Source organism: Mustela erminea, chromosome 5 (genome assembly GCF_009829155.1).
Source record: "Mustela erminea isolate mMusErm1 chromosome 5, mMusErm1.Pri, whole genome shotgun sequence".
Classification (NCBI taxonomy): domain Eukaryota; kingdom Metazoa; phylum Chordata; class Mammalia; order Carnivora; family Mustelidae; genus Mustela; species Mustela erminea.
The window spans coordinates 65,796,013-65,817,162 of NC_045618.1; the positions used below are offsets into that span (position 1 = coordinate 65,796,013).

At 42.3% G+C, this 21,150-nt stretch overlaps 1 protein-coding gene and 1 long non-coding RNA gene across 2 annotated transcripts in view; one reads left to right on the forward strand and one right to left on the reverse strand.

Moving 5' to 3' along the window:
* The window catches only part of LOC116591027, a 74,389-nt gene that overhangs the window by 14,163 nt on the left and 39,076 nt on the right, over window positions 1-21,150 (forward strand). The gene's annotated exons all lie outside the window — the stretch shown is intronic.
* Window positions 6,132-6,694, reverse strand: LOC116591025 (transcription factor BTF3-like). Its single transcript, XM_032343611.1, has one exon. It carries the CDS (start codon window positions 6,677-6,679, stop codon window positions 6,191-6,193), a length of 489 nt encoding a protein of 162 aa, XP_032199502.1. The 5' UTR covers window positions 6,680-6,694; the 3' UTR covers window positions 6,132-6,190.

The following is a 21,150-nucleotide window of genomic DNA, read 5'->3' on the forward strand; positions in this document are numbered from 1 at the left end:
TTTTAAAAAAGATTTTTATTTATTTATTTGACAGAGGGGTGGGGAAGCAGGCTCCCCGCTGAGCAGAGAGCCTGACGTGGGGCTCGATTCCAGGACCCTGGGATCATGACCTGAGCCAAAGACAGACAGACCCTTAACTGACTGAGCCACGCAGGTGCCCAAGAGAAAATATCTTAAAAAGAAAATAAAAGAAGCTTGACCTGAAACGGATAGATAATAAAGAGTAAAGGAAAGGAAATTTTAAATTAGCACAAATCAGGACAACAACAAAATTCTTAGCAATAATAACAAAGAAAAAGGTGAAAAAACCTTGTAATAGACCCAGATTGTTTGCCTGATAGAGAAATATCTAACCACCACAAAAATAGTATCTACCCATTACAAGTTCCCATGGTAGGGCTGGGTCCCTGTGCTGGAGTATCTATCTCCTGTTGTCGTAGCAGGGACGTTTTTGGCAAGATGAAAAAGACAGGGTAGGTATGAGATGCCCTTGACTTTTTGCCCAGCAGGTTGCACTCTCTGCCTTTAACACTTTCTTTGAAGTAATGATAGGGCAGGTGCTCTGTAACTCAACCATCCGAGGGTGTGGTTGGGAACAAGTAGCTGTCCAAACTGTGCAAACATCTTGGGCCAAAACCATATGGGAAAGTAATTCCACAGGTGGATGGGGGTGGAGAGAGATGAGGGTGGGTGGGAGGAGGAATTATGTTAGCTCTAGTTACACGGACAGATGGCCATCAGGTACATCAAAAGGTGCTCAACATTACTCATCTCAGGGAAATGCAAATCAAAACCACAGTGAGGGAAAAAAACCCACAGTGAGATACCATCTCACACCTGTTAGAATGGCTATTACTAAAAAGACAAAAAACAACAAGTGTTGTTGAAGATGTGTAGAGAAGGGAACTATTGTGTACTTTGGTGGGAATTAGTGCAGCCAGGAAAAGAATCCTCAAATAATTAAAAATAGATATACCATATTATACATCAATTCTACTTTTGAGTATATGTCTGAAGGAAGCAAAATTACTATCTGGAAAGGATATATGTACCCCAATATTTATCATAGTATTATTTATATTTCCCAAGATATGGAAACAACCTAACTCTCTATTGATGGATTAATGGATAAAGAATCTATCTATCTATCTATCTATCTATCTATCTATCTATATCTGTATCCATTATATATACATATATATAAATATATGAGTTCTTTCATACCATAAAAAAGAATGAAATCTTGCCATTTGGGACAACATGGGTGGACCTTGAGGGCATTAGGCTAAGTGAAACAAGTCAGACAGAGAAAGACAGATACTGCATGAGCTCACTTTTACATCAAATCTAAAATACTAAACTCAGAGAAACAGGGAACAGATTGGTGGGTGAAATGAGTGAAGGTGGTCAAAAAGTACAAACTTCCAGTTATGAGGTAAATATATTCTGGGGATATCATGTACAACATGGTGATTATAGTTAATAACATTGTATTGTACATTTGAAAGTTGTTAAGAGAGTAGATCTTAAAAGTTCTAATCACAAGGAGAAAATTTGTAACTATGTGAGTTGATGGATATTTACTAAACTTATTGTGGTGATCCTTTTGTAATACATTCACATATCAAATCATCACGTCATGCATGTAAAACTAATACTATGTTAACTGTCAATTACATCTCATTAGAAATAATTTTTTATTTTTATTTTAATTTTTTTTAAAAAGGCCTTTAAAAAAAAAAGATTTTATTTGTTTATCTGAGAGAAAGAGAGAGAGCATGAACAGGGTGAGGGACAGAGAGAGAAACAGACTTCCTCTGAGCAGGGAGCCCAATGTAGGGCTCAATCCCAGGACTCTAGGATCCTGACCTCAGCCAAAGGCAGATGCTTAACCGATTGAGCCACCCAGGACTTCCTGGAAATTATTATTATTTTTTTTAAAGTAGCTCTGTTGGGGTGCCTGAGTGGCTCAGTGGGTTAAGTCTCTGCTTTCAGCTTGGGTCATGATCCTGGGGTCCTGGGATCGAGCCCCACATTGGGCTCCCTGCTCAGCGGGGAGCCTGCTTCCCCCTCTCTCTCTGCCTGCCTCTCTGCCTACTTGTGATCTCTATCTGTCAGATAAATAAATTAAAAAGTCTTTAAAAAAAAGAGTAGCTCTATTCAGTGAAATAGGAATTGAGATCATCTTCTGAACATGAGAGGGTGGGACCAAGAATGAGTAGGGTGAAGACAATTGGGTGCAGCTGAAGGGTGGGGACTAGCTCAGCAACTCAAGACTTCACCCCTAGTCAGTGCCCAGGTATGGCCTGACTGCCTGACTTTGCATCATGTTAACAGCCTGGTGACATTACACTTCTATACTGATTCTTTTACACTGATGGGTCCTGCAGGTGTGTGAATAGGCAGGTGGGTAGAAGGCCAAGAGCAGTCAAATCCTGGGGTATCAGTAGAACCAGAGTGAAGTGCTTGACCTTGGGGACTAGCTAGACTAAGGGGTGCTGTCTAGGTGGATAATGGGATTGAAATGATCTGCATGAGGGAAGAGTAGGCTTAGTGAGAAAGGGGACTGGGGTCCTAGGGGAGAGGGAGCAGTCCGATGAAACTTTCAGAGCAACAGCACTTACTTTGAATTTGTCAAGGTAAAACAGGTCATGATCACACAGTGCATGGAGGTGTTTGTTTGAAGGAAGTGGGAAAGACTACTGGGTGTTTAAAGAGCATGGATGCCGTCCACTTCTCGGAGGACGATGGAAGGAGATAATTAGCTACAAGGATGGAAACAAAGTTGGAAAGTCCCTGAGGTCAGGGAAGGGAAAGGAAGAAGGTAGAATAGCTGTTTTGAGAGGATAGGAATGGAGCTGGTGAAGTAGACCACAGAAGGAGGAGTATGTGGATCCTTCCTGCTGGGCTTGAGTTAGAGTGAGTCGGGGAAGTAGTGGTCTTCCTTGGAGACCATGGCAAAGGAGGAAAGCGTGTTTCAGTTAGAGATGAAGTGGAAAGGGAGAAGATGCAGAGGGTGAGTGGCAGACGGACTCAAAGAACCTGTCTTCTGATTTGAACATGGTGGGAGAGAAGTGAAGCCTTGATTCACTGAGGAGGGGGAGACTGGAGTTGCATGGGGCTCCAAGAAATGTGAAAGAAAAATGTGCAGTTATTTGAGCCTAGGATAGGATTGTGGGTCCCTGGGGCAAAGAGGAAGGCCCTGCTAGGGTTACAGGGAGGAACAGAAATGCCGGAAATGTTGAGAGGGATTTGTTTATCTGCCTTCGTATGAAGGAGTGTAGTGTACCCCATTCCAAGGTTTCAGTACGGAGGATTCTGTATGGGAGGGTGGGCTACCAGTGGAGGCAGGGAGGTGGGCTACTTAGTATCCACTCCCAACTTTTGATGAATCAGAATATGGTTTCAACCAGGGATGAACAATGAAACTTTAAGACTTAAGAGTAATTGGGAAAGGTGCTGATTTGAGACTCAGGGCCCCGAAGAGCTTATAACAGATAGTTGGATTGCTAAGACTGCTGCTAAAGTACCTTCAATTCCTGGCATTTTAGACAATAAATATAAAATAGTCCTGCGTGCTTAAAAAAATTTTCTGGGACAATAGCTGTTGGCAACTCTTCCGTGGGTAATTACAACACAAATTCTCACACATCTGCTTAGTGGATGGCCTATCAGTGATGCTTGATGATGATGGTTTGTTTCTGGTTGGATGTGTTAAATGGTCAGCTATCAAAAATTTTATGTGTGAGACTGCTGGGATAGTGAGATTGCAAGAGCTTTGCTGTAGTATCCCTCCACAGGAACGTCCCTTCATCTGTGTGCCATCCAGCACTTGTTTTTGTGAGGAAGAAAAAAAATCTGGACCGTCAATTTGAATACCAATTAAATGGTTTAAAAATGTCCTAGTAAATACATTGATCCTGGATAATCCGCCCCAACAAAAAAGCCTTTGGCTGACATTGGCTGGCACAGAATTGGTTCTCAATAAATATTAGCTAGCTCTTATTGGTCCAGCCACACTGATGCCAACATTCGTTGAAAACGTTGTACAGGGCTCGGCTATGCACGCAGCTCATACATTCACTGTCAGAACGTTCCTTGCTATAAAATAAAAGGAATGTGGAAGACTTGGAAATATATTCTAAGTATTACCTATAAAGATTAAGAGAAAAATTGAATTATCAAGTGCTGAGTGGAATTATATTCAGTTGCCTGAGAAAACATAAAATATGCACCTGGGAGTTTGGTGACAAGAAAAGAGAGGATGTACAGAATTTAGAGAAATAGAAAGGGTTTCAAGATTGCCTATGCTAAGGGAGGGGGAATTCTAGTTTCTTTTCCTTTTAAATTTATTTTTTATTTATTTTCAGCATAGCAGTATTCATTATTTTTGCACCACACCCAGTGCTCCATGCAATCCGTGCCCTCTATAATACCCACCACCTTGTACCCCAACCTCCCATCCCCCGCCCCTTCAAAACCCTCAGATTGTTTTTCAGAGTCCATAGTCTCTCGTGGTTCACCTCCCCTTCCAATTTCCCCCAACTCCCTTCTCCTCTCTAACTCCCCATGTCCTCCATGCTATTTGTTATGCTCCACAAATAAGTGAAACCATATGATAATTGACTCTCTCTGCTTGACTTATTTCGCTCAGCATAATCTCTTCCAGACCCGTCCATGTTGCTACAAAAGTTGGGTATGTATCCTTTCTGATGGAGGCATAATACTCCGTAGTGTATATGGACTATATCTTCCTTACCCATTCGTCCGTTGAAGGGCATCTTGGTTCTTTCCACAGTTTGGCGACCATGGACATTGCTGCTATGAGCATTGGGGTACAGATGGCCCTTCTTTTCACTACATCTGTATCTTTGGGGTAAATATCCAGTAGTGCAATTGCAGGGTCATAGGGAAGTTCTATTTTTAATTTCTTGAGGAATCTCCACACTGTTCTCCAAAGAGGCTGCACCAACTTGCATTCCCACCAACAGAGGAAGAGGGTTCCCCTTTCTCCACATCCCCTCCAACACATGTTGTTTCCTGTCTTATTAATTTTGGCCATTCTAACTGGTGTAAGGTGATATCTCAATGTGGTTTTAATTTGAATCTCCCTGAGGGCTAGTGATGATGAACATTTTTTCATGTATCTGATAGCCATTTGTATGTCTTCATTGGAGAAGTGTCTGTTCATATCTTCTGCCCATTTTTTGATATGATAGTCTGTTTTGTGTGTGTTGAGTTTGAGGAGTTCTTTATAGATCCTGGATATCAACCTTTTGTCTGTACTGTCATTTGCAAATATCTTCTCCCATTCCGTGGGTTGCCTCTTTGTTTTCTTGACTGTTTCCTTTGCTGTGCAGAAGCTTTTGATTTTGATGAAGTCCCAAAAGTTCATCTTTGCTTTTGTTTCCTTTGCCTTTGGAGACATATCTTGAAAGAAGTTGCTGTGGCTGATATCGAAGAGATTACTGCCTATGTTCTCCTCTAGGATTCTGATGGATTCCTGTCTCACATTGAGATCTTTTATCCATTTTAAATTTATCTTTGTGTACGGTGTAAGAGAATGGTCGAGTTTCATTCTTCTACATATAGCTGCCCAGTTTTCCCAGCACCATTTATTGAAGAGACTGTCTTTTTTCCACTGTATATTTTTTCCTGTTTTGTCGAAGATTATTTGCCGATAGAGTTGAGGGTCCATATCTGGGCTCTCCACTCTGTTCCACTGGTGTATGTGTCTGTTTTTATGCCAGTACCATGTTGTCTTGGTGATCACAGCTTTGTAGTAAAGCTTGAAATCAGGTAGCGTGATGCCCCCAGTTTTATTTTTGTTTTTCAACATTTCTTTAGCAATTCGGGGTCTCTTCTGGTTTCATACAAATTTTTGGATTATTTGCTTCAGCTCTTTGAAGAATACCGGTGGAATTTTTTTTTTTTTCCTAGGCAAAGAACTTTATTAATCTTGTTTCAAACTTTATTCCCAGGCTTCTTCAGCTTAATAAGCTGCGAAGAGTGAATTGTTTATAAGCAAAAACTGAAAAGAGCTGCAGTGTCCAAGGAGCTTGGGCTTAAAAATATTAGAGATCTAGATTTTATCAGATCCATGAACAAAATTTTAAAAAGCAGTCATAATATAAAATAGCAGCTCCCAGTAACTTCTTTAAGTTTTATCTTCTTCAGAAGTTGACTCAATTCAGTTTGCTTCATTCTTGGAAGCTTCATCAAAATTCTCCACAAGATCTGGAACTTCATCATTATCCTCCTCTCTGGTAGCAAGTGGTGCTTTTCCATCCACAGATTGTTTGGGCAGAGCTTCAGCCAGTCTTCTTAAACTAGTCAGACTGTCTGCACCAAGTTGGTTTAAGATACTGGGTAGCATTTCTGTCAGCTGCTTTGTCTCAGCATGGCCTGTAATGGTGAAAGTGTTCGCTGCCAGCGATGCCTGAACTTTGGGGTTGTTAAAGTGGATCACTGTTCCTTGGTTTGTGAACATATTCACTTCTTCAATACCAGAGATATTGTTTACCCCTAACTCCTTTAAGGAGAACTGAAGTTTTTTATCATCTGCTGTAGCTGTTCTGTGAACCACCTTCTTCTTTCGGCGAGCAGTTCCTTTCCCACCAATGTGCACTTGTGCTTGCAGTTTGGCGAGTTTCTCCTGGTTCATGATAGTTTCTTTCATCTTGTTGGAGTGGAAATGGGACCGCGCGGGGGGGACTAGGGTTGGAGCTCGGGGGGTCTCGGGCAGACCAGCTGAGATTAGGTGCACGCACGCGGGGTCGCAAGATGGCAGCTAGAGGAAGGCCCACCGGTGTAATTTTGATCGGAATGGCATTAAAAGTATAGATTGCTCTAGGCAGTATAGACATTTTAACAATGTTTATTCTTCCAATCCAAGAACATGGAATGGTCTTCCATCTTTTTGTGTCTTCTTCAATTTCTTTCATGAGTGTTCTGTAGTTCCTTGAATACAGATCCTTTACCTCTTTGGTTAGATTGATTCACAGGTATCTTATGGTTCTTGGTGCTATAGTAAATGGAATTGATTCTCTAATTTCCCTTTCTGTATTTTCATTGTTAGTGTATAAGAAAGCCACTGATTTCTGTACATTGACTTTGTATCCTGCCATGTTGCTGAATTGCTGTGTGAGTTCTAGTAGTTTGAGGGTGGAGTCTTTTGGGTTTTCCATATAAAGAATCATGTCATCTGCGAAGAGAGGGAGTTTGACTTCTTCATTGCCAATTTGGATACCTTTTATTTCTCTTTGTTGTCTGATTGCTGTTGCTAGGACTTCTAATACTATGTTGAAAAAGAGTGGTGAGAGTGAGCATCCTTGTCTAGTTTCTAAAACAACACCCTGTTTGGTATTCCCTGCCTTTTGAAAGCTCAACATCTCAACATCAAGCCATTATAGCTTGGAATTGTGTCTGGGAGCATCTGTACTTTATCTCCATTTGTTTTGTGTATCCATTAGCAAGATGGGTTCTAAGGTATCAGAAAAGCCTATGAGAGGGGCGCCTGGGTGGCTCAGTGGGTTAAAGCCTCTGCCTTCGGCTAGGGTCATGATCCTTGGGTTCTGGGATCGAGCCCTGCATCGGGCTCTCTGCTCGGCGGGGAGCCTGCTTCCTCCTCTCTCTGTGCCTGCCTCTCCGCCTACTTGTGATTTCTGTCTGTCAAATAAATAAATAAAATGTTAACAAAAAAAAAAAAAAAAGAAAAGCCTATGAGAATTTACTTTTTGGGTCTGGGAATGCTCATAAATTTTTCCATATAAACTAATGATAATTGTTTCTTCACTTTATGGCATTTGAGCTTATGAAAGGTTTCATATGAATGTTCTACTTTTGACTAGCAGGGAAAACCCTTAATGGGGTCCTAGAGTCCTTAGCCCTTGGAAGCTCCTGGGGACCAACCCCAGATGTTTCCAGGTTCACTCTTTGGCCCTTCAAAGATGAACAGATAGATGTTCATCTGAGTAGAGAAATTGTCATCTGTCTGTTATGGCCCCAAATTTAATTCCACCACTCAAACAGACTACATGGATTTTTCTTTATGAGCCAGTCAAGAGAACTAATAATTATAATAAAAATATAATTATAAAATAAACTATAAATTCAGATACCATGTTTTAGCATGTATCATGAGAGACACCTTAGATATTCAATCTAATTTAATACTCCAACAGCAAATTGCCATTCTTTCCCACATTTTACCATGAACAAACTGAGTTCAAGAAGGTTAAGTAATTTATTCAAAGTCACATCTGTTAACCTTAAAAACAAAGCTTCCAGTTGTTTTACCAGCAAAAGAGGGATTTATTTGGGAATAGCGGAGAATTTTTAATCTGGGCCAAGGAAGTTATTGAAAAAACAATAGGCAAGTCCAGAGAACACAGGGGAGGAACCTCTATAAAGGAAAGTGGGAAGTTGGGAAGGCTGTCTAAAGAAAAAGCCCATTGGAGTAAACTGGAAGCTAGTAGTATAGTGGCTTTTCATTGGCTGAATTGTGACTGTCTGTCATTGGTCAGGCTGTTGCAGGGGCAAGAGAAAATCCTTTCTTCCTCTTACTGGAATAGTAAAGCAAGTATCCATATGCAAAGTCTGTGTCTTCATGTTAGATATGTAGTTAAAGACAACTGGTAGAGCATGAGAGCTCCCTCTGCCAAACTTCCTGACTCCAGTTTATTAAAGCTGCCCTTTATTAATTTTCACATTTTCCCCTTTTGATCAAGGTTTTCCTTTGAAAGTATTGCTGATCAACAGTCAGGTTCTTTATATATATATTTAGTGGTTTAGTGCCAGGAAGGACCTTTTCTGCCAGTTGAGTCTCAACAGTGCTGTTACTGCATTTGATTAACCCTGAGGATTGAGGATGATACACAATGAGAGTATCACAGAACTGGCCAAAGAGCACAGAGTTGTCAAAGGACCTGACTGGTAAAATGGGTTCCCTAATTTCTATGAGGTTTGAGACGGGTTCTCCAGGTGGGGATAATCTTTTCCAACAGAAGAAGCAGTGTCTTGTCTAGGAGAGAGAGCTATAGTCCAGCTATTTTGCCAAAGGGTGAAATTGTATTAAATCCATTTATACAAACAGGTTAACAGGTTTCTTTGATTATACTTTGGAGAGGTGAGACAAGTGAAGTAGGCACTTTTTGCAGCCTTATTAATCTTTCCCCATCAATACTGGTTCATGAATGCCATCTATCATTTTGTTAGTAGACCAATGGTTTAATGAATTTACAGTTGTTAGTAGGGGGAATTTTAGAATTTTTGGTAGGGCTGTCTTTCTATTTAGTTCTCTCTTTTTTATCCAACCAACAATTACTAGATTTCCAGTGTTGTTTCTCCTTTTCTGGGGCCAATTGTTGGGCATCTCTGATCAATTTTTCCAAATTTTTATTTGGGAGAACATCCCTTTGGAACCATGACAGAAGTTTGTACATCAGTCTTCTGAGAGCAGCAGTTTTGGCAGAAATATCAATGAGGTGTTTTCCTGAAAAAAAAAATAATAATAAATAAAAATAATAAGGTGCTACCTCAAAGGCATACAGACTATCCATGTAAGTGTTTGGGGTTTTACCCATAGCTAAGGTTCAAGCCTGAGGAGGGGCATAGAACTCAGCCTGTTGGGCTAAAGCAGCCAAAGGTAAAGGTGCTGTCCTAGTGACTTCAGAGAGTTGCAGGAACATACCCAGCCTGATATTTACCACGTTTATCCTTTAAATAAGAACCGTCAGTAAATCATGACAAATCTGCATTGGTTAGAGGCATTTCCTGTAAATTGTCACAAGGAGTTTGAAAGGTGATCTGTCCATTTTAAGCAGTTATGAGGGGTTTCATCGATGAAGGAGGGGAGAAGGGTGGCGGGGCTAAGGTTATTGCAATGAGAAAGAGTTATATGAGGAGTTAACAGAAGGATTTCATAGAATGTGGGGCAACTGACTATAAAGTGTTGAGTGTGATGAGAATTTATGAGGGCTTCTATTGCATGGGGTACAAGGGTGGTTAAAGTGGAGCCCATGGTTATTTCTTCAGTGGTCTTAACTACTAGAACAGTGGCAGGAAGGGCTCTGAGGCAAAGGGGTATTCCCATGCTACAGGGTCTGGTTGCTGGCTAGAATGCCCTATTGGCCAAAGACGGTTTCCCTATTTTGGGGTGAACACTTCAAGGGCATTTCCTTCCCGTTACATAAAAAAAGGGAAAAGGGAAATTGAGAACTAGAATGTCTAAGGGCAAGGGGCTTTGTTAGGCTTTTCTTAAAAGTCCCCAAGGCTAGATTATCCTCTTCTTTCCAAAAAAACAAAGTTTTGTTTTGTTTTTATTTTTGTTGTTTGTTTATTTGTTTTGTTTTGAGATATATAAAGGTTGAGTCACAAGAGAGAAATTTGGAACCCAATTTTGACAGTAGCCAGTCAGTCCAAGGAGGCCTCATAATTGGTGCTTAGTTTTAGGTTTTGGAAAGTCGGGATTCCATGAAGCCCACCTGGATCTAAATCCAGTCTCTGTTCAGAGATCAGGTGCCCTAAGTGTTGAACCTGAGTTTGAGCAAACCGCAGTTTTTCTCTGGAGGTTTTATGTCCTCTAAGGCCAAAAGTTTTAACAGATGGATGCTGTCTTTCTGTGAAGAGGTTTATGAAGGGGAGCAGAGAAGGAAATCATCTACATATTTTATTTTATTTTATTTTTATTTTTTTGAATATTCTATTTATTTATTTGACAGACAGAGATCACAAGTAGGCAGAGAGGCAGGCAGAGAGAGAGAGGGGGAAGCAGGCTCCCCGCTGAGCAGAGAGTCCAATGTGGGACTTGATCCTAGGACCCTGAGATCATGACCTGAGCTGAAGGCATCTGCCCAATCCACTGAGCCACCCAGGCACCTTCATCTACATATTTTAAAAGGTTAGAGCCTGCAGAAAACTTTTACCATCCAAGTCAGCCTTTAGGGTTTGTGAAAAGTAAGAAGGGGCCTGGGGCCCCTTATTGTCCATATGTATTACCATTCTTCACAAGGGAAAGCAAAAAGATACCAGCTATCCTTATCAATTGAAATCCTAAGAATGCGCTGCATAGATTAATTATGGTGAAAAATTTACCGTCAGTAGGAGTGGATGTCTGTAGCATATGAGGGTTAGAAATAACAGGGATGCCCAGGGATAACGTTATTTATTGCTAAGGGGTCCATCCATGGCCATTGGGTTTCTGCACAGGTAAAATACGGGTGTTATAGAGATTAGTATAGGGGATAATAAGGCCCTGAGCCTTGCAGTCTTCTCTTATGACCTTCTTTACTTATAGGGCATTGATTAATTATGGGAAGAGGTTTTGAGAGATCTATTTGAATCTTGATGGTAGGTGTCTTGTGAATTCTGCCAATATCAACTGAGGATTTTGCCCATAAAGAGGATGGTAGCTGAACCAGTAGGAATAAATGATCAGTACCCCCAGTGTCATCAGAGTTAGAGCACAGAAAAGAGGCTGAAGGTCATTTATTTCCCCTTGTGGGCTATTTTGTTACTACTTTCAAATTCTAGAATTGCTTCCCCCCTTTGAGAGAAGTTCCAGCATGATACTTTACTATGAAATCTTGGCCCAATAAATGAATAGGGCAGAGGAACTAAGGAGAAAGCGTGTGTATTTCTCACAAAAATACACAATAGACAAAGGGCTAGACAAAATAGAATAGGCTTAGAGACAGGAATCTGTTGAGGTTACTTGAAGACTTCCTCACTATTGTTCAAACTGTTTTTGTACTCTGACCAAGGAATTGCTTTACAGCAGGAGGTTAAATACTGAGAGTGCACATATGTCCCTTGTCAACAAGGATGGAGAGAGATTCATTCCCAATCTGGAATGTGGTTTGTCTGAGCCAATTAAGAGGGAGGATCTGGAAGAGCCCCTGTAGTTCCTTGAAGCCCTGTCATTGGGAATTAGGAGGACACTGGGAATGTTGGCTGGAGGGCTGAAGGCACCCGGAATGCTTAAATTTCTGCCTCCCCCCGCCAATGTCCTGGTTCGTTGCAATAATAGCAGAAACTAGGTTTCTGATTTTGTTTAGGGGCCTTCATTTGCTGGCGTTTGAACATCGAAGATTTTAGCAGTCTTTCCTCTAGGTGACTCATCTAGGAAGCAATTGAGCTGGTTTTAATGAATTAAATTTGGAGTGGACATAATTTCCCATTGTATCCCAGTTCTTTTAACTAAAAGACAAAGATACATGTTTGGCCTGTTAATAAACACAGAGTCCTGTGCTACCAGGTGAATTCAACATTCAAGGAAGACCAGAATATTCTTAAAAGACAATTTGGAGTTGATTGTAATCATCATGAACAGACTCATCAGGCTTTCGTGTGCAAGCCTGAATTTTGTTCCAATCAGCAGGCTTAGGAAAAGCTGTTATTATTGCTTGGTTGAGATTTCCAGTGTGTTTTCTAACATTGTTCTTAAAGTTAGGGCTCTGTTTCTGTAAATTCCTTTTGGGATGTTTCCTTCTTGCTAGTTTCACCCAATGTTTGGCCTGGTCCTCACCAATAAGCATGTGGACTTATTGATATGAACCCGAGAAACCAGATTGGTAAGTTTGAGTAACTATGTTAAATTCTTCAGCAAACTTAGCTCAGTCACTTTGGGGAACACTTTAACTATGGCTCATAATTTGACCTTAGTCTGGGGAACATAAGAAACTTGAGGTTTATTTAGACGCTCAGAAGACTTAACTTTAAAGTGGCAGGTTTTAATAGATTCAAGAGACGAAGACCTGGGGAAGGATTTGGAGTAAAAGGAAAGGTCAGAAGAAAGAATAGTGGAAAATGGTCCCAGGGGTGGGCCCTGAGTACCAGGAGGCCACTGCTTATCTATAGACAGAGAAGATGGGGGAGGGGAAAAAGAAGCCTCAGGAGACATTTTGACTTTTTTCGTTACTTACATTAGTTAATTTATTTTATTATTTTTAGATTATTTATTTGACAGAGAGAGACATAGCAAGAGAGGGAACACAGCAGAGGGAGTGGGAGAATCAGACCTCTTGCTGAGCAGGGAGCCCGATGCAGGGCTGATCCCAGGACCCTGGGATCACCACCCTAGCTGAAAGCAGATGCTTAATGACTGAGCCACCCAGGCGCCCCTACATTAGTTAATTTAGACATAGTACTTTGCAAAGACACAAATCTAGAATCCTGAAACCATCTGGAAACCTCAAGGTACCTTCTAAAATAAATATCCCATTCAGTAATTTTTTTTTTCCTTTTTAAGGAGTCATGGCTTTTAATTTTGAGTAAAACAAGTTTGGGGAGATTGAAAGTTCCACAGAAAATGGCCATTTGAAGTTTTGACTTACTTTTGGCTAAGGCAGTCCATTTATTTGTAAGTGTGCATGTGGAGGGGCTATAGATTTTAAACACAAAAGCAGCTAGAGGCCCAGTAGGGAGGTGCACTCTCAAAGCACTTTCATAACGGATCCTGTTGCTTAGAGGTTTTTCAGGAACAGCCTGGTTCCAGAAGGAATCAGACCAAAGGCCAACATAGGTATGGCCTGGGTCCAGAGGGGTCAGACTGAAGGCTGGCAAAGTTCCAAAGGAAGAGTCCAGTCTCAAAAGGGAGTTAGACCAAAGGCCAGCAGAACTCAAACTGGCACAGTTCCAACAGGAATAGTCTGGTTCCAAAAAGAAGTCAGACTGAGGGTCAGCACCGTTCAATAGAACAGTCCAGTTCCAAAACAGACTCAGACTTGAGGGCCTTCACATTTATTTTCTCTCTCTCTCTTTCTTACTTTCTTTCTTTCCTTCCCTCTTTCCCTCCCTTCTTTCTTTCTTTCTTTCAATATTTATTTATTTATGGTGGGAAGAGGTGAAGAGAAAGGATCTTCAATGTGCTCGGCACAGAGCCCAATGCTGGGCTCAATCTCACAACTCGGAGATCACGACCTGAGGCGAAACCAAGAGTCAGTCACTTAACCCAGGCACCCCTAGGCCTGCATATTTCTGTCAGGAACAGTTGGATTCTGAAAAGGAGCTGGACTGAAGGCTGAATGAGTTTTTCTCAGAGAGAAAAACAAAAAACAAGGCCTTAAAACAGATCCTGAATGAAGGCTGAAGAGCTCAAACACAAAGTGTGGAACTCAAAATCCAGTAGAAAACTTACCCCAGGGTTGGCGAGAACGCAGTGAGCCCAATGGGCCCTGTGGGTACTAGCCCCTGTTTGCTCACCAGTCTCAGAGTTGCTGCGCGTTCTCTCTGCATCACCATACAGGCCACTGAGTGATGTTAACCTTAAAAATAGGACTTCCAGGAACGCCTGGGTGGCTCAGTAGGTGAATCGTCCAACTCTTGGTCTCAGTTCATGGTCTCAGGCTCATGAGATGGAGCCCTGTGTCTGGCGCAGCACTCAGCAGGGATTTTGCTGGAGATTTCTTCCTTCCCTCTCCCTCACCCTCTACCCCTCCATCTACATGCCCGAGCACATGGGTGTGCACTCCCTCTCTCTTTCTTCCTGGAAGAAATAAATAAATTCTCAAAAATACCCTAACCAACTTCTGGTTATTTTACCCACAAAAGATAGGTTTAGTTGGGAATAGCAGAGAATTGAAATCCAGGACAGGCAAAACCATAGGCAATTCGAAGAACAAAGGAGAGTGGGAAGTTGGGAAGGCTGCTATAAACAAGAAGTCCATTGGAATAAACTGGGAGCTGGAAGTCTTGTGGCTGAGTTGGCTGGTTACTGCTGGGGACAGGGGGTGTGCATAGAAAAAAATCTTTCTTCTCCCTGCTGGGAGAGTAAAGCAGTATCCATGTGCAAAGTCTGAGTCTTCCTATTAGATTTGCAACTGAGGACAAGTGGTAAGAGCGTGAGAGCTCCCCACAGGACCTCCTGACTCCATTGTAGTGGGGTTTCCCTTTATTAACTTTTACACACACAAGCTAAATGGTATGGTGATGGTTGTACATGATATTTTATTTTTATTTATTTATTTATTTATTTAAAGATTTTATTTGTTTATTTGAGAGAGAGACTGTGAGAGAGCGCATGAGCGAGGAGAAGGTCAGAGAGTGAAGCAGACTCCCCATGGAGCTGGGAGCCCGATGCGGGACTTGATCCCGGGACTCCGGGATCATGACCTGAGCTGAAGGCAGTCGTCCAACCAACTGAGCCACCCAGGCGTCCCTATTTATTTATGTTTTAAAAGATTTTATTTATTTGTCAGAGAGAGAGAGCATGCGCAACAAGTAGAGGGGAGCAGCAGGCAGAGAGAGAAACAGGCTTCCTGTTGAACAAGGACCCCCCCCACCGCCAACGTGGGACTCAATCCAGGACCTTGGAAGGCGGACACTTAACTGGGTGAGACACCCAGGCACCCCCAATGTATTATTTTTAAAATAGAACCAATTTCTTTAGAAGTCTGCTTTCATTTCAGAATATTCATTAATAATGAAATTGCTCTATATGCACATTTGGAATTCCTTGTCCCTAACTGTCATTTTATAAGAGGTTTGACACTTCATAGCCCAGTTTTGGGGGTTATTGGTAGCTTGGCCTCTGCTACTATGTGGTCCTACAAGGTATTGAATGGCTTAATGCTTCAGTTTAATCATCAGTGAATTAAAATCATAGCCATGAAGGAAAAAAATCACTTTTGGCTACTGTGGGAATTTGAAAGCACTGACAGAGTAATTGGTTGACAGGGTTTCCGGGAGTCCTGGACTGCGTGAAAATTGGGCAAATGACCTCTATTGGTGTTGTGTCCTCTTTGGTGTTCTGAGACTGATTTCCAGTGTTTGGAGGGTGAGATTTCCTATACCCCGCAATTCTTCAACACCAGTTGGGTATCCTATAATTCAGTTCAACTCTGACAGTATTTACCCAGAGATAGCATCAGAAGCCCTAGTATGAGGGCTCAGGCCTGCAAGACTGCTCTGCTCCCCCACCCCCTACTTCAGATGCTAGTCACAAGCCAAGGTTGTCACCCCTGCTGCCAACCGACTGGTTATAACTCAGATTCCCAAGACCCTTTCCTCAGGTTTGATTAATTTGCTACAGTGGCTCACAGAACTCAGAGAAACATTTTCCTTCCTAGATTACTAATTTATTATAAAAGGATATAGACTCAGGGACAGCCAGATGGAAGAGATGCATAGGACAATACAGGGAAAGGGCAGGATGTGTTCATCCACCTGGAAACCCTCCAAACTCCTTCTTCTTGGGGATTTATGGAGGCTTTACTACATAGTCATGACTGATTAATTCATTGGCCATTGACAATTGAGTCAACCTCCAGACCCTCTCCCCTTCCTGGGGCCAGGGCAGGAGGTGGGGTGGGTAGTGAGGGGGGACTTAAAGTTCCCTCTGAATCTTTAGGTGGGGTCCAAAAGTCACCTCACTAACATAACAAGAGATGCCTTTACCAACCTTAAAACTTAGGAAATTCCAAGGGTTTTGGCAGCTGTGGAGCAAGAAACTGTGGATGAGAAATAAATTTTGGTCATCTGAATGCCCAAATACATATTTCTTATAAGTTACAGTATGACAGACCCCTGAAGGAGGGCTTGTGAGAATTATTTTAGGAAAGGAGCTGGATAGGTGTCTTTTTCTTTCTCTTTTTTTCTTTTGGTAGGTGAGGAAAGGTTAAGTAATGTGCCAAAGGTCATATGATGAATCCCTGTGGAAGGCAACTCTTGAACTCAGGTCTCTTGTCTGATATTTAAATTTTTTTTTTTTAAAGATTTTATTTATTTATTTGACAGACAGAAATCACAAGCAGGCGGAGAGGCAGGCAGAGAGAGAGGAGGAAGCAAGCTCCCCACTGAGCAGAGAGCCCGATGCGGGGCTCGATCCCAGGACCTGGGATCATGACCCGAGCCGAAGGCAGAGGCTTTAACCCACTGAGCCACCCAGGCGTCCCTCTTGTCTGATATTTAAAGGGACTTTTCTTTTTTGCCACTTTTACGAGGTTAATTCTTTTTTTTTTTTTTAAGATTTTATTTATTTATTTGAGAGTGAGTGAGCATGATGGGGGGAGGGTCAGAGGGAGAAGTAGGAGCTCGATCTGGGGACTCCAGGATTATGACCTGAGCCAAAGGCAGTCCCTTAACCAGCTGAGCCACCCAGGCGCCCATGAGGTCAATTCTTTAAAGATGTTACTCAGTCTACATTTAAAAAAAAAAAAAAAAAAGGGAACATTTGTCATTTGTGTGTGTGTCTGCTCACTCTCAGTGTGTGTGTGTTTTTCCATGGTATCACTCTATTAGGATGAAGCAGAGGTTATCAGGGAATATTACAGGGTGAAACGACAGTGTTGTTTCAGCAAGAACAAAAGCCCACCTCCTCCAGAACAGGTCCTGCCAGCACACCCATGCACCATCCAGGGCTGAGGGGGGCTACTGTTCAGAGAGTGAGGGTGGGAAGGAGTCAATCTAAAGCCTGACCTGAGTGCATCTGCTGGACCATGTCCACAGACAGCAGGGTAGGCAGCTTCTAAACTGGTTTCCAGTGAGTCCCAAGTCCTGGCATTTGGGCCTTTGGGTGATCCCCTGCCCTTGGGTGTGGGCTGGACCAGGTGATTCGCTTTTAACTGATAGAATGCTGATAGATGAGCAAGGGTGACCGCGTGGCACATTTGAGAGCAGGTTTCAAAGACTTTCTGGCTTCTCTCTCACTCCCCCTTTCGGCTGTCTCGCTTGCTAGCTCTGAGGAAAGCCAGCTGCCGTGGCGTGAGCTGCCCGATGGAGAGGCCCACACAGCAAGTAACTAAGGGAGGGAGGCCTCCAGTCAACAGCGAGGAGCTGAGGCCTTCAGTCCAGCAGCCCTCAAGGAACCGAACCCTGCCAACACCCTGTGTGTGAGCCTAGAAGGGGTCATCTTCCCACTGAGACTGCAGCCTGTGAGGGACCCTGAGCCAGGGGACCCAGCTAAGCCACTCTGGGGTTCCTGACCCACAGAACCCATGAGACAACAGTGTGCATTTTTAAAGACTATGGCAATAGATAATAGATGCAGACAGACCTGTTCACCTTCATCGAAGTGTGGTTGATAGAAGGCTGGAGTAGACTGTTCCATCTTGCCTTCCCACTTTAGTACTTTTAGAATTATAAGCTACTGCTTGGTACAAGAATATTCTTTGCCACAGGTGCGAATTAATCTTTGGACAGCTTTACGACCTCACATTTAGCACTCAGGAGATTCTGATAGTCAACAACCTTCACAGCATTAGCCCTGGCCTTCGATCGCTGGAGTTCTGAGGTGATGAAGTGTTTACAGACAAGCTTCTGAAGCACATCGAGAATAATGATTTTTTTCTCCCAAAGTTTCCAACATTAATAGGTTACCTTCACCATCAAGCATAGCCTACTTCTTTTCGCAACCCACAGTAAGAGTTGGAGCATGTATAAGTTCTGGGTGAGATCCCGTGAGTTTCCACATGGTTTTGGGCATTTTAGGACACTTGTTGTCCCCTGCCATATGAGATCTATACGCTAGGATGTTCAGAAGTGTTCTATCCCATACTCGCTCCTCTGCTCAGTTAGGTGAAGTGCAGGTTTGGGCCGGGGTTATGCATGGGGACATTCAGCCTCGGTGCCCAGGGCAGATCTATTCTGTCCACACCCACAGATTGTTTCTGATGTTAGTGTTAAGGAAATAGACAAGCTACCCCTAGAACTTGTTAAATTGCTTGAAAGGGTTGGGAATTATGTAACAAAAGAGCTGTCAAAGATATTGTCTTTGAGTGTATCTGTTAAACAAACGTGAGACATCCTGGAAAGGCATCCTAGAAATAGCAAAGACAGGGGAATTAGATGGATCTGAGCTCAAGTTTTGGCACTGTTGCCTATTAGCATGTGACCTGGGCCACATTGCTTATACTCCGGAGCCTCAGCTGCATTATCTATAAAGTGGGAATAATAATATCTGATTTGAAGGATTGTTATGATTTGTTTAATAAGGTAAAACTTAAACTGTCTAATGTATATAGGCTACTCGAAAAGGAGTAACTCTTCATGTTATCTGAGGTCCTGCTATGAGTCTCCTAGGGTCTCTTGTGATTCCTGTCTGACAGACAGTGTGCTGACAGACCAAAAGGGGAATAAATAAAACCACCATGACTCTTGGGTGCTTGCTCTAGAGAAGGTTTCATCTTTATATTGTTTTCCTTGTATTTGTAGGAACTAGTTGGGTGTATGGTGGTGGGAGGGGCCCCATCTGGATATCTTGATTCCAAATCTGGTTTGGGGTATGGTTCCAGCTCCCCAGGTTTGTGTGTGTGTGTGTGTGCGCGCGCGCACCTGGAGGGCCGCTGCATGCGGGGAGTGCTTTGCCAGCACAAGTCTCAGAGCGTAGCTGTGGGTGGGATTGTCTCAGACATTGTTTTTGGGAATAAGAGTCCTCTGGGATTAGAAAACCGTTACCAAAGGATCTTCCTCCTTTTTGAGAGAGTGGCAGTGACCTTGATTTCTTTTTCCAATGAGCAATGAAAAGTAGTCTTTCATGCCACTTAAAACCTTTTTATCTTGAATAATTTCAAAAATAATTTCCTTTCAAAAGGAAAGTTGTAACCCACAGAACAGAAAGTCACACAAAGGACTCCTGTCTATACTTCACCCAGATTCACCTGGTGTTAGTATTTCACCACACTGGTTTTCTCTGTCTCTCTCTCAATCTATCTACCTATATAAAATGATTATTTTTCTGAACCATTTGGTCATAAGCTGCAGAAAGGATGTCCCTTTACCTCTAAGTATTGCGGTAAGGACAAGGAAATTCTGTTACATAATTCAGCACAGTGATCAAATTCAGAAAGTTTAATATTGCAGTAATATCATGACCTAATACACACCCTGTATTCAAACTTCACCAGCTGTCCTAATAATGTCTCTTTTGGCTATTATTTTCTCTGGCCTCAGATTTAACACAAGATCACGAATTGCATTTCATTGTCATGTCTTTTTAGTCCTTTAATCTGGGACAGTCCTTCAACCTTTGTCTTTTATGACCCTGACATTTTTGAAGAATACAGGCTAGTTACTTTGTAGAATGTCCTTCAATTTGGATTTGTCTGATGTTTCTTCATAATTAGATTCAGTTACACGTTTTTGGCAGGAATATAATAGAAATGCATCACATCAGGAGGCACTTGATGTCAGATTGTCTCATTACTGGCAATATTAACATTGATCACTTGGTAAGATGGTGTCTCTCAGGTTTTCCTACTGTGAAGTTACTAGTTTCCACTTTGTAATTAGTGAATAATTTTGGGGAGATACTTCCCTGCCATTTTCTGAGCATTTACTAAGTAACCAGCTGTGTGAGGTACTTCACATATAGTACTCATTTATATCTCACAACAAACTCTGAAGAAATTTTTTTATTCCCCCCTTCTCCTTCCTCTCTCATTTTACAGATGAGAAAACTGAGGGCTGGCTAAGGTCATACAACATGGTTGTCTGTGACTCCAAAGTCCATACCTGTTCATATGTACAGGGTGTTCTAGGAATAGTCAAGCATCCAGAACTCTTGTTGCCCAGATGGAGCCCATTGTTCACCTCAGATAAGCTTGTGTCTTTAGTATGGACTGAAGGACTGTGCCATGATGAATTGCCTTCATGTTTCCTAATTAAGATGGAAGGGATGGAAGGAACACAAGATTCTTTTTTTTTTTTTTTAAAGATTTTATTTATTTATTTGACAGAGAGAGATCACAAGTAGGCAGAGAGGCTGGCAGAGAGAGAGGAGGAAGCAGGCTCCCCGCCGAGCAGAGAGCCCGATGCGGGACTTGATCCCAGGACCCTGAGATCATGACCCAAGCCGAAGGCAGAGGCTTTACCCACTGAGCCACCCAGGTGCCCCGGAACACAAGATTCTTGCTCTAGCCATTAAGATAAGAATAGACTGGGCTGGGGTGCCTGGGTGGCTCAGTGGGTTAGGCCTCTGCCTTCGGCTCGGGTCATGATCTCAGGGTCCTGGGATGGAGTCCCGCATCAGGCTCTCTGCTCAGCAGGGAGCCTGCTTCCCTCCACCCCCTTTCTGCCTGCCTCTCTGCCTACTTGTGTTCTCTCTCTCTCTCTTTCTGTCAAATAAATAAATAAAATATTAAAAAAAAAAGAATAGACTGGGCTGGTCAGCAGCCTCGTGTCTGCACGTATATATTTATAATGGACAGCACTCTG

What these genes read in the sequence shown, in the direction of transcription:
- LOC116591025 (XM_032343611.1), bottom strand. Translation starts at nt 6,679, where the DNA reads ATGAAAGAAACTATCATGAACCAGGAGAAACTCGCCAAACTGCAAGCA.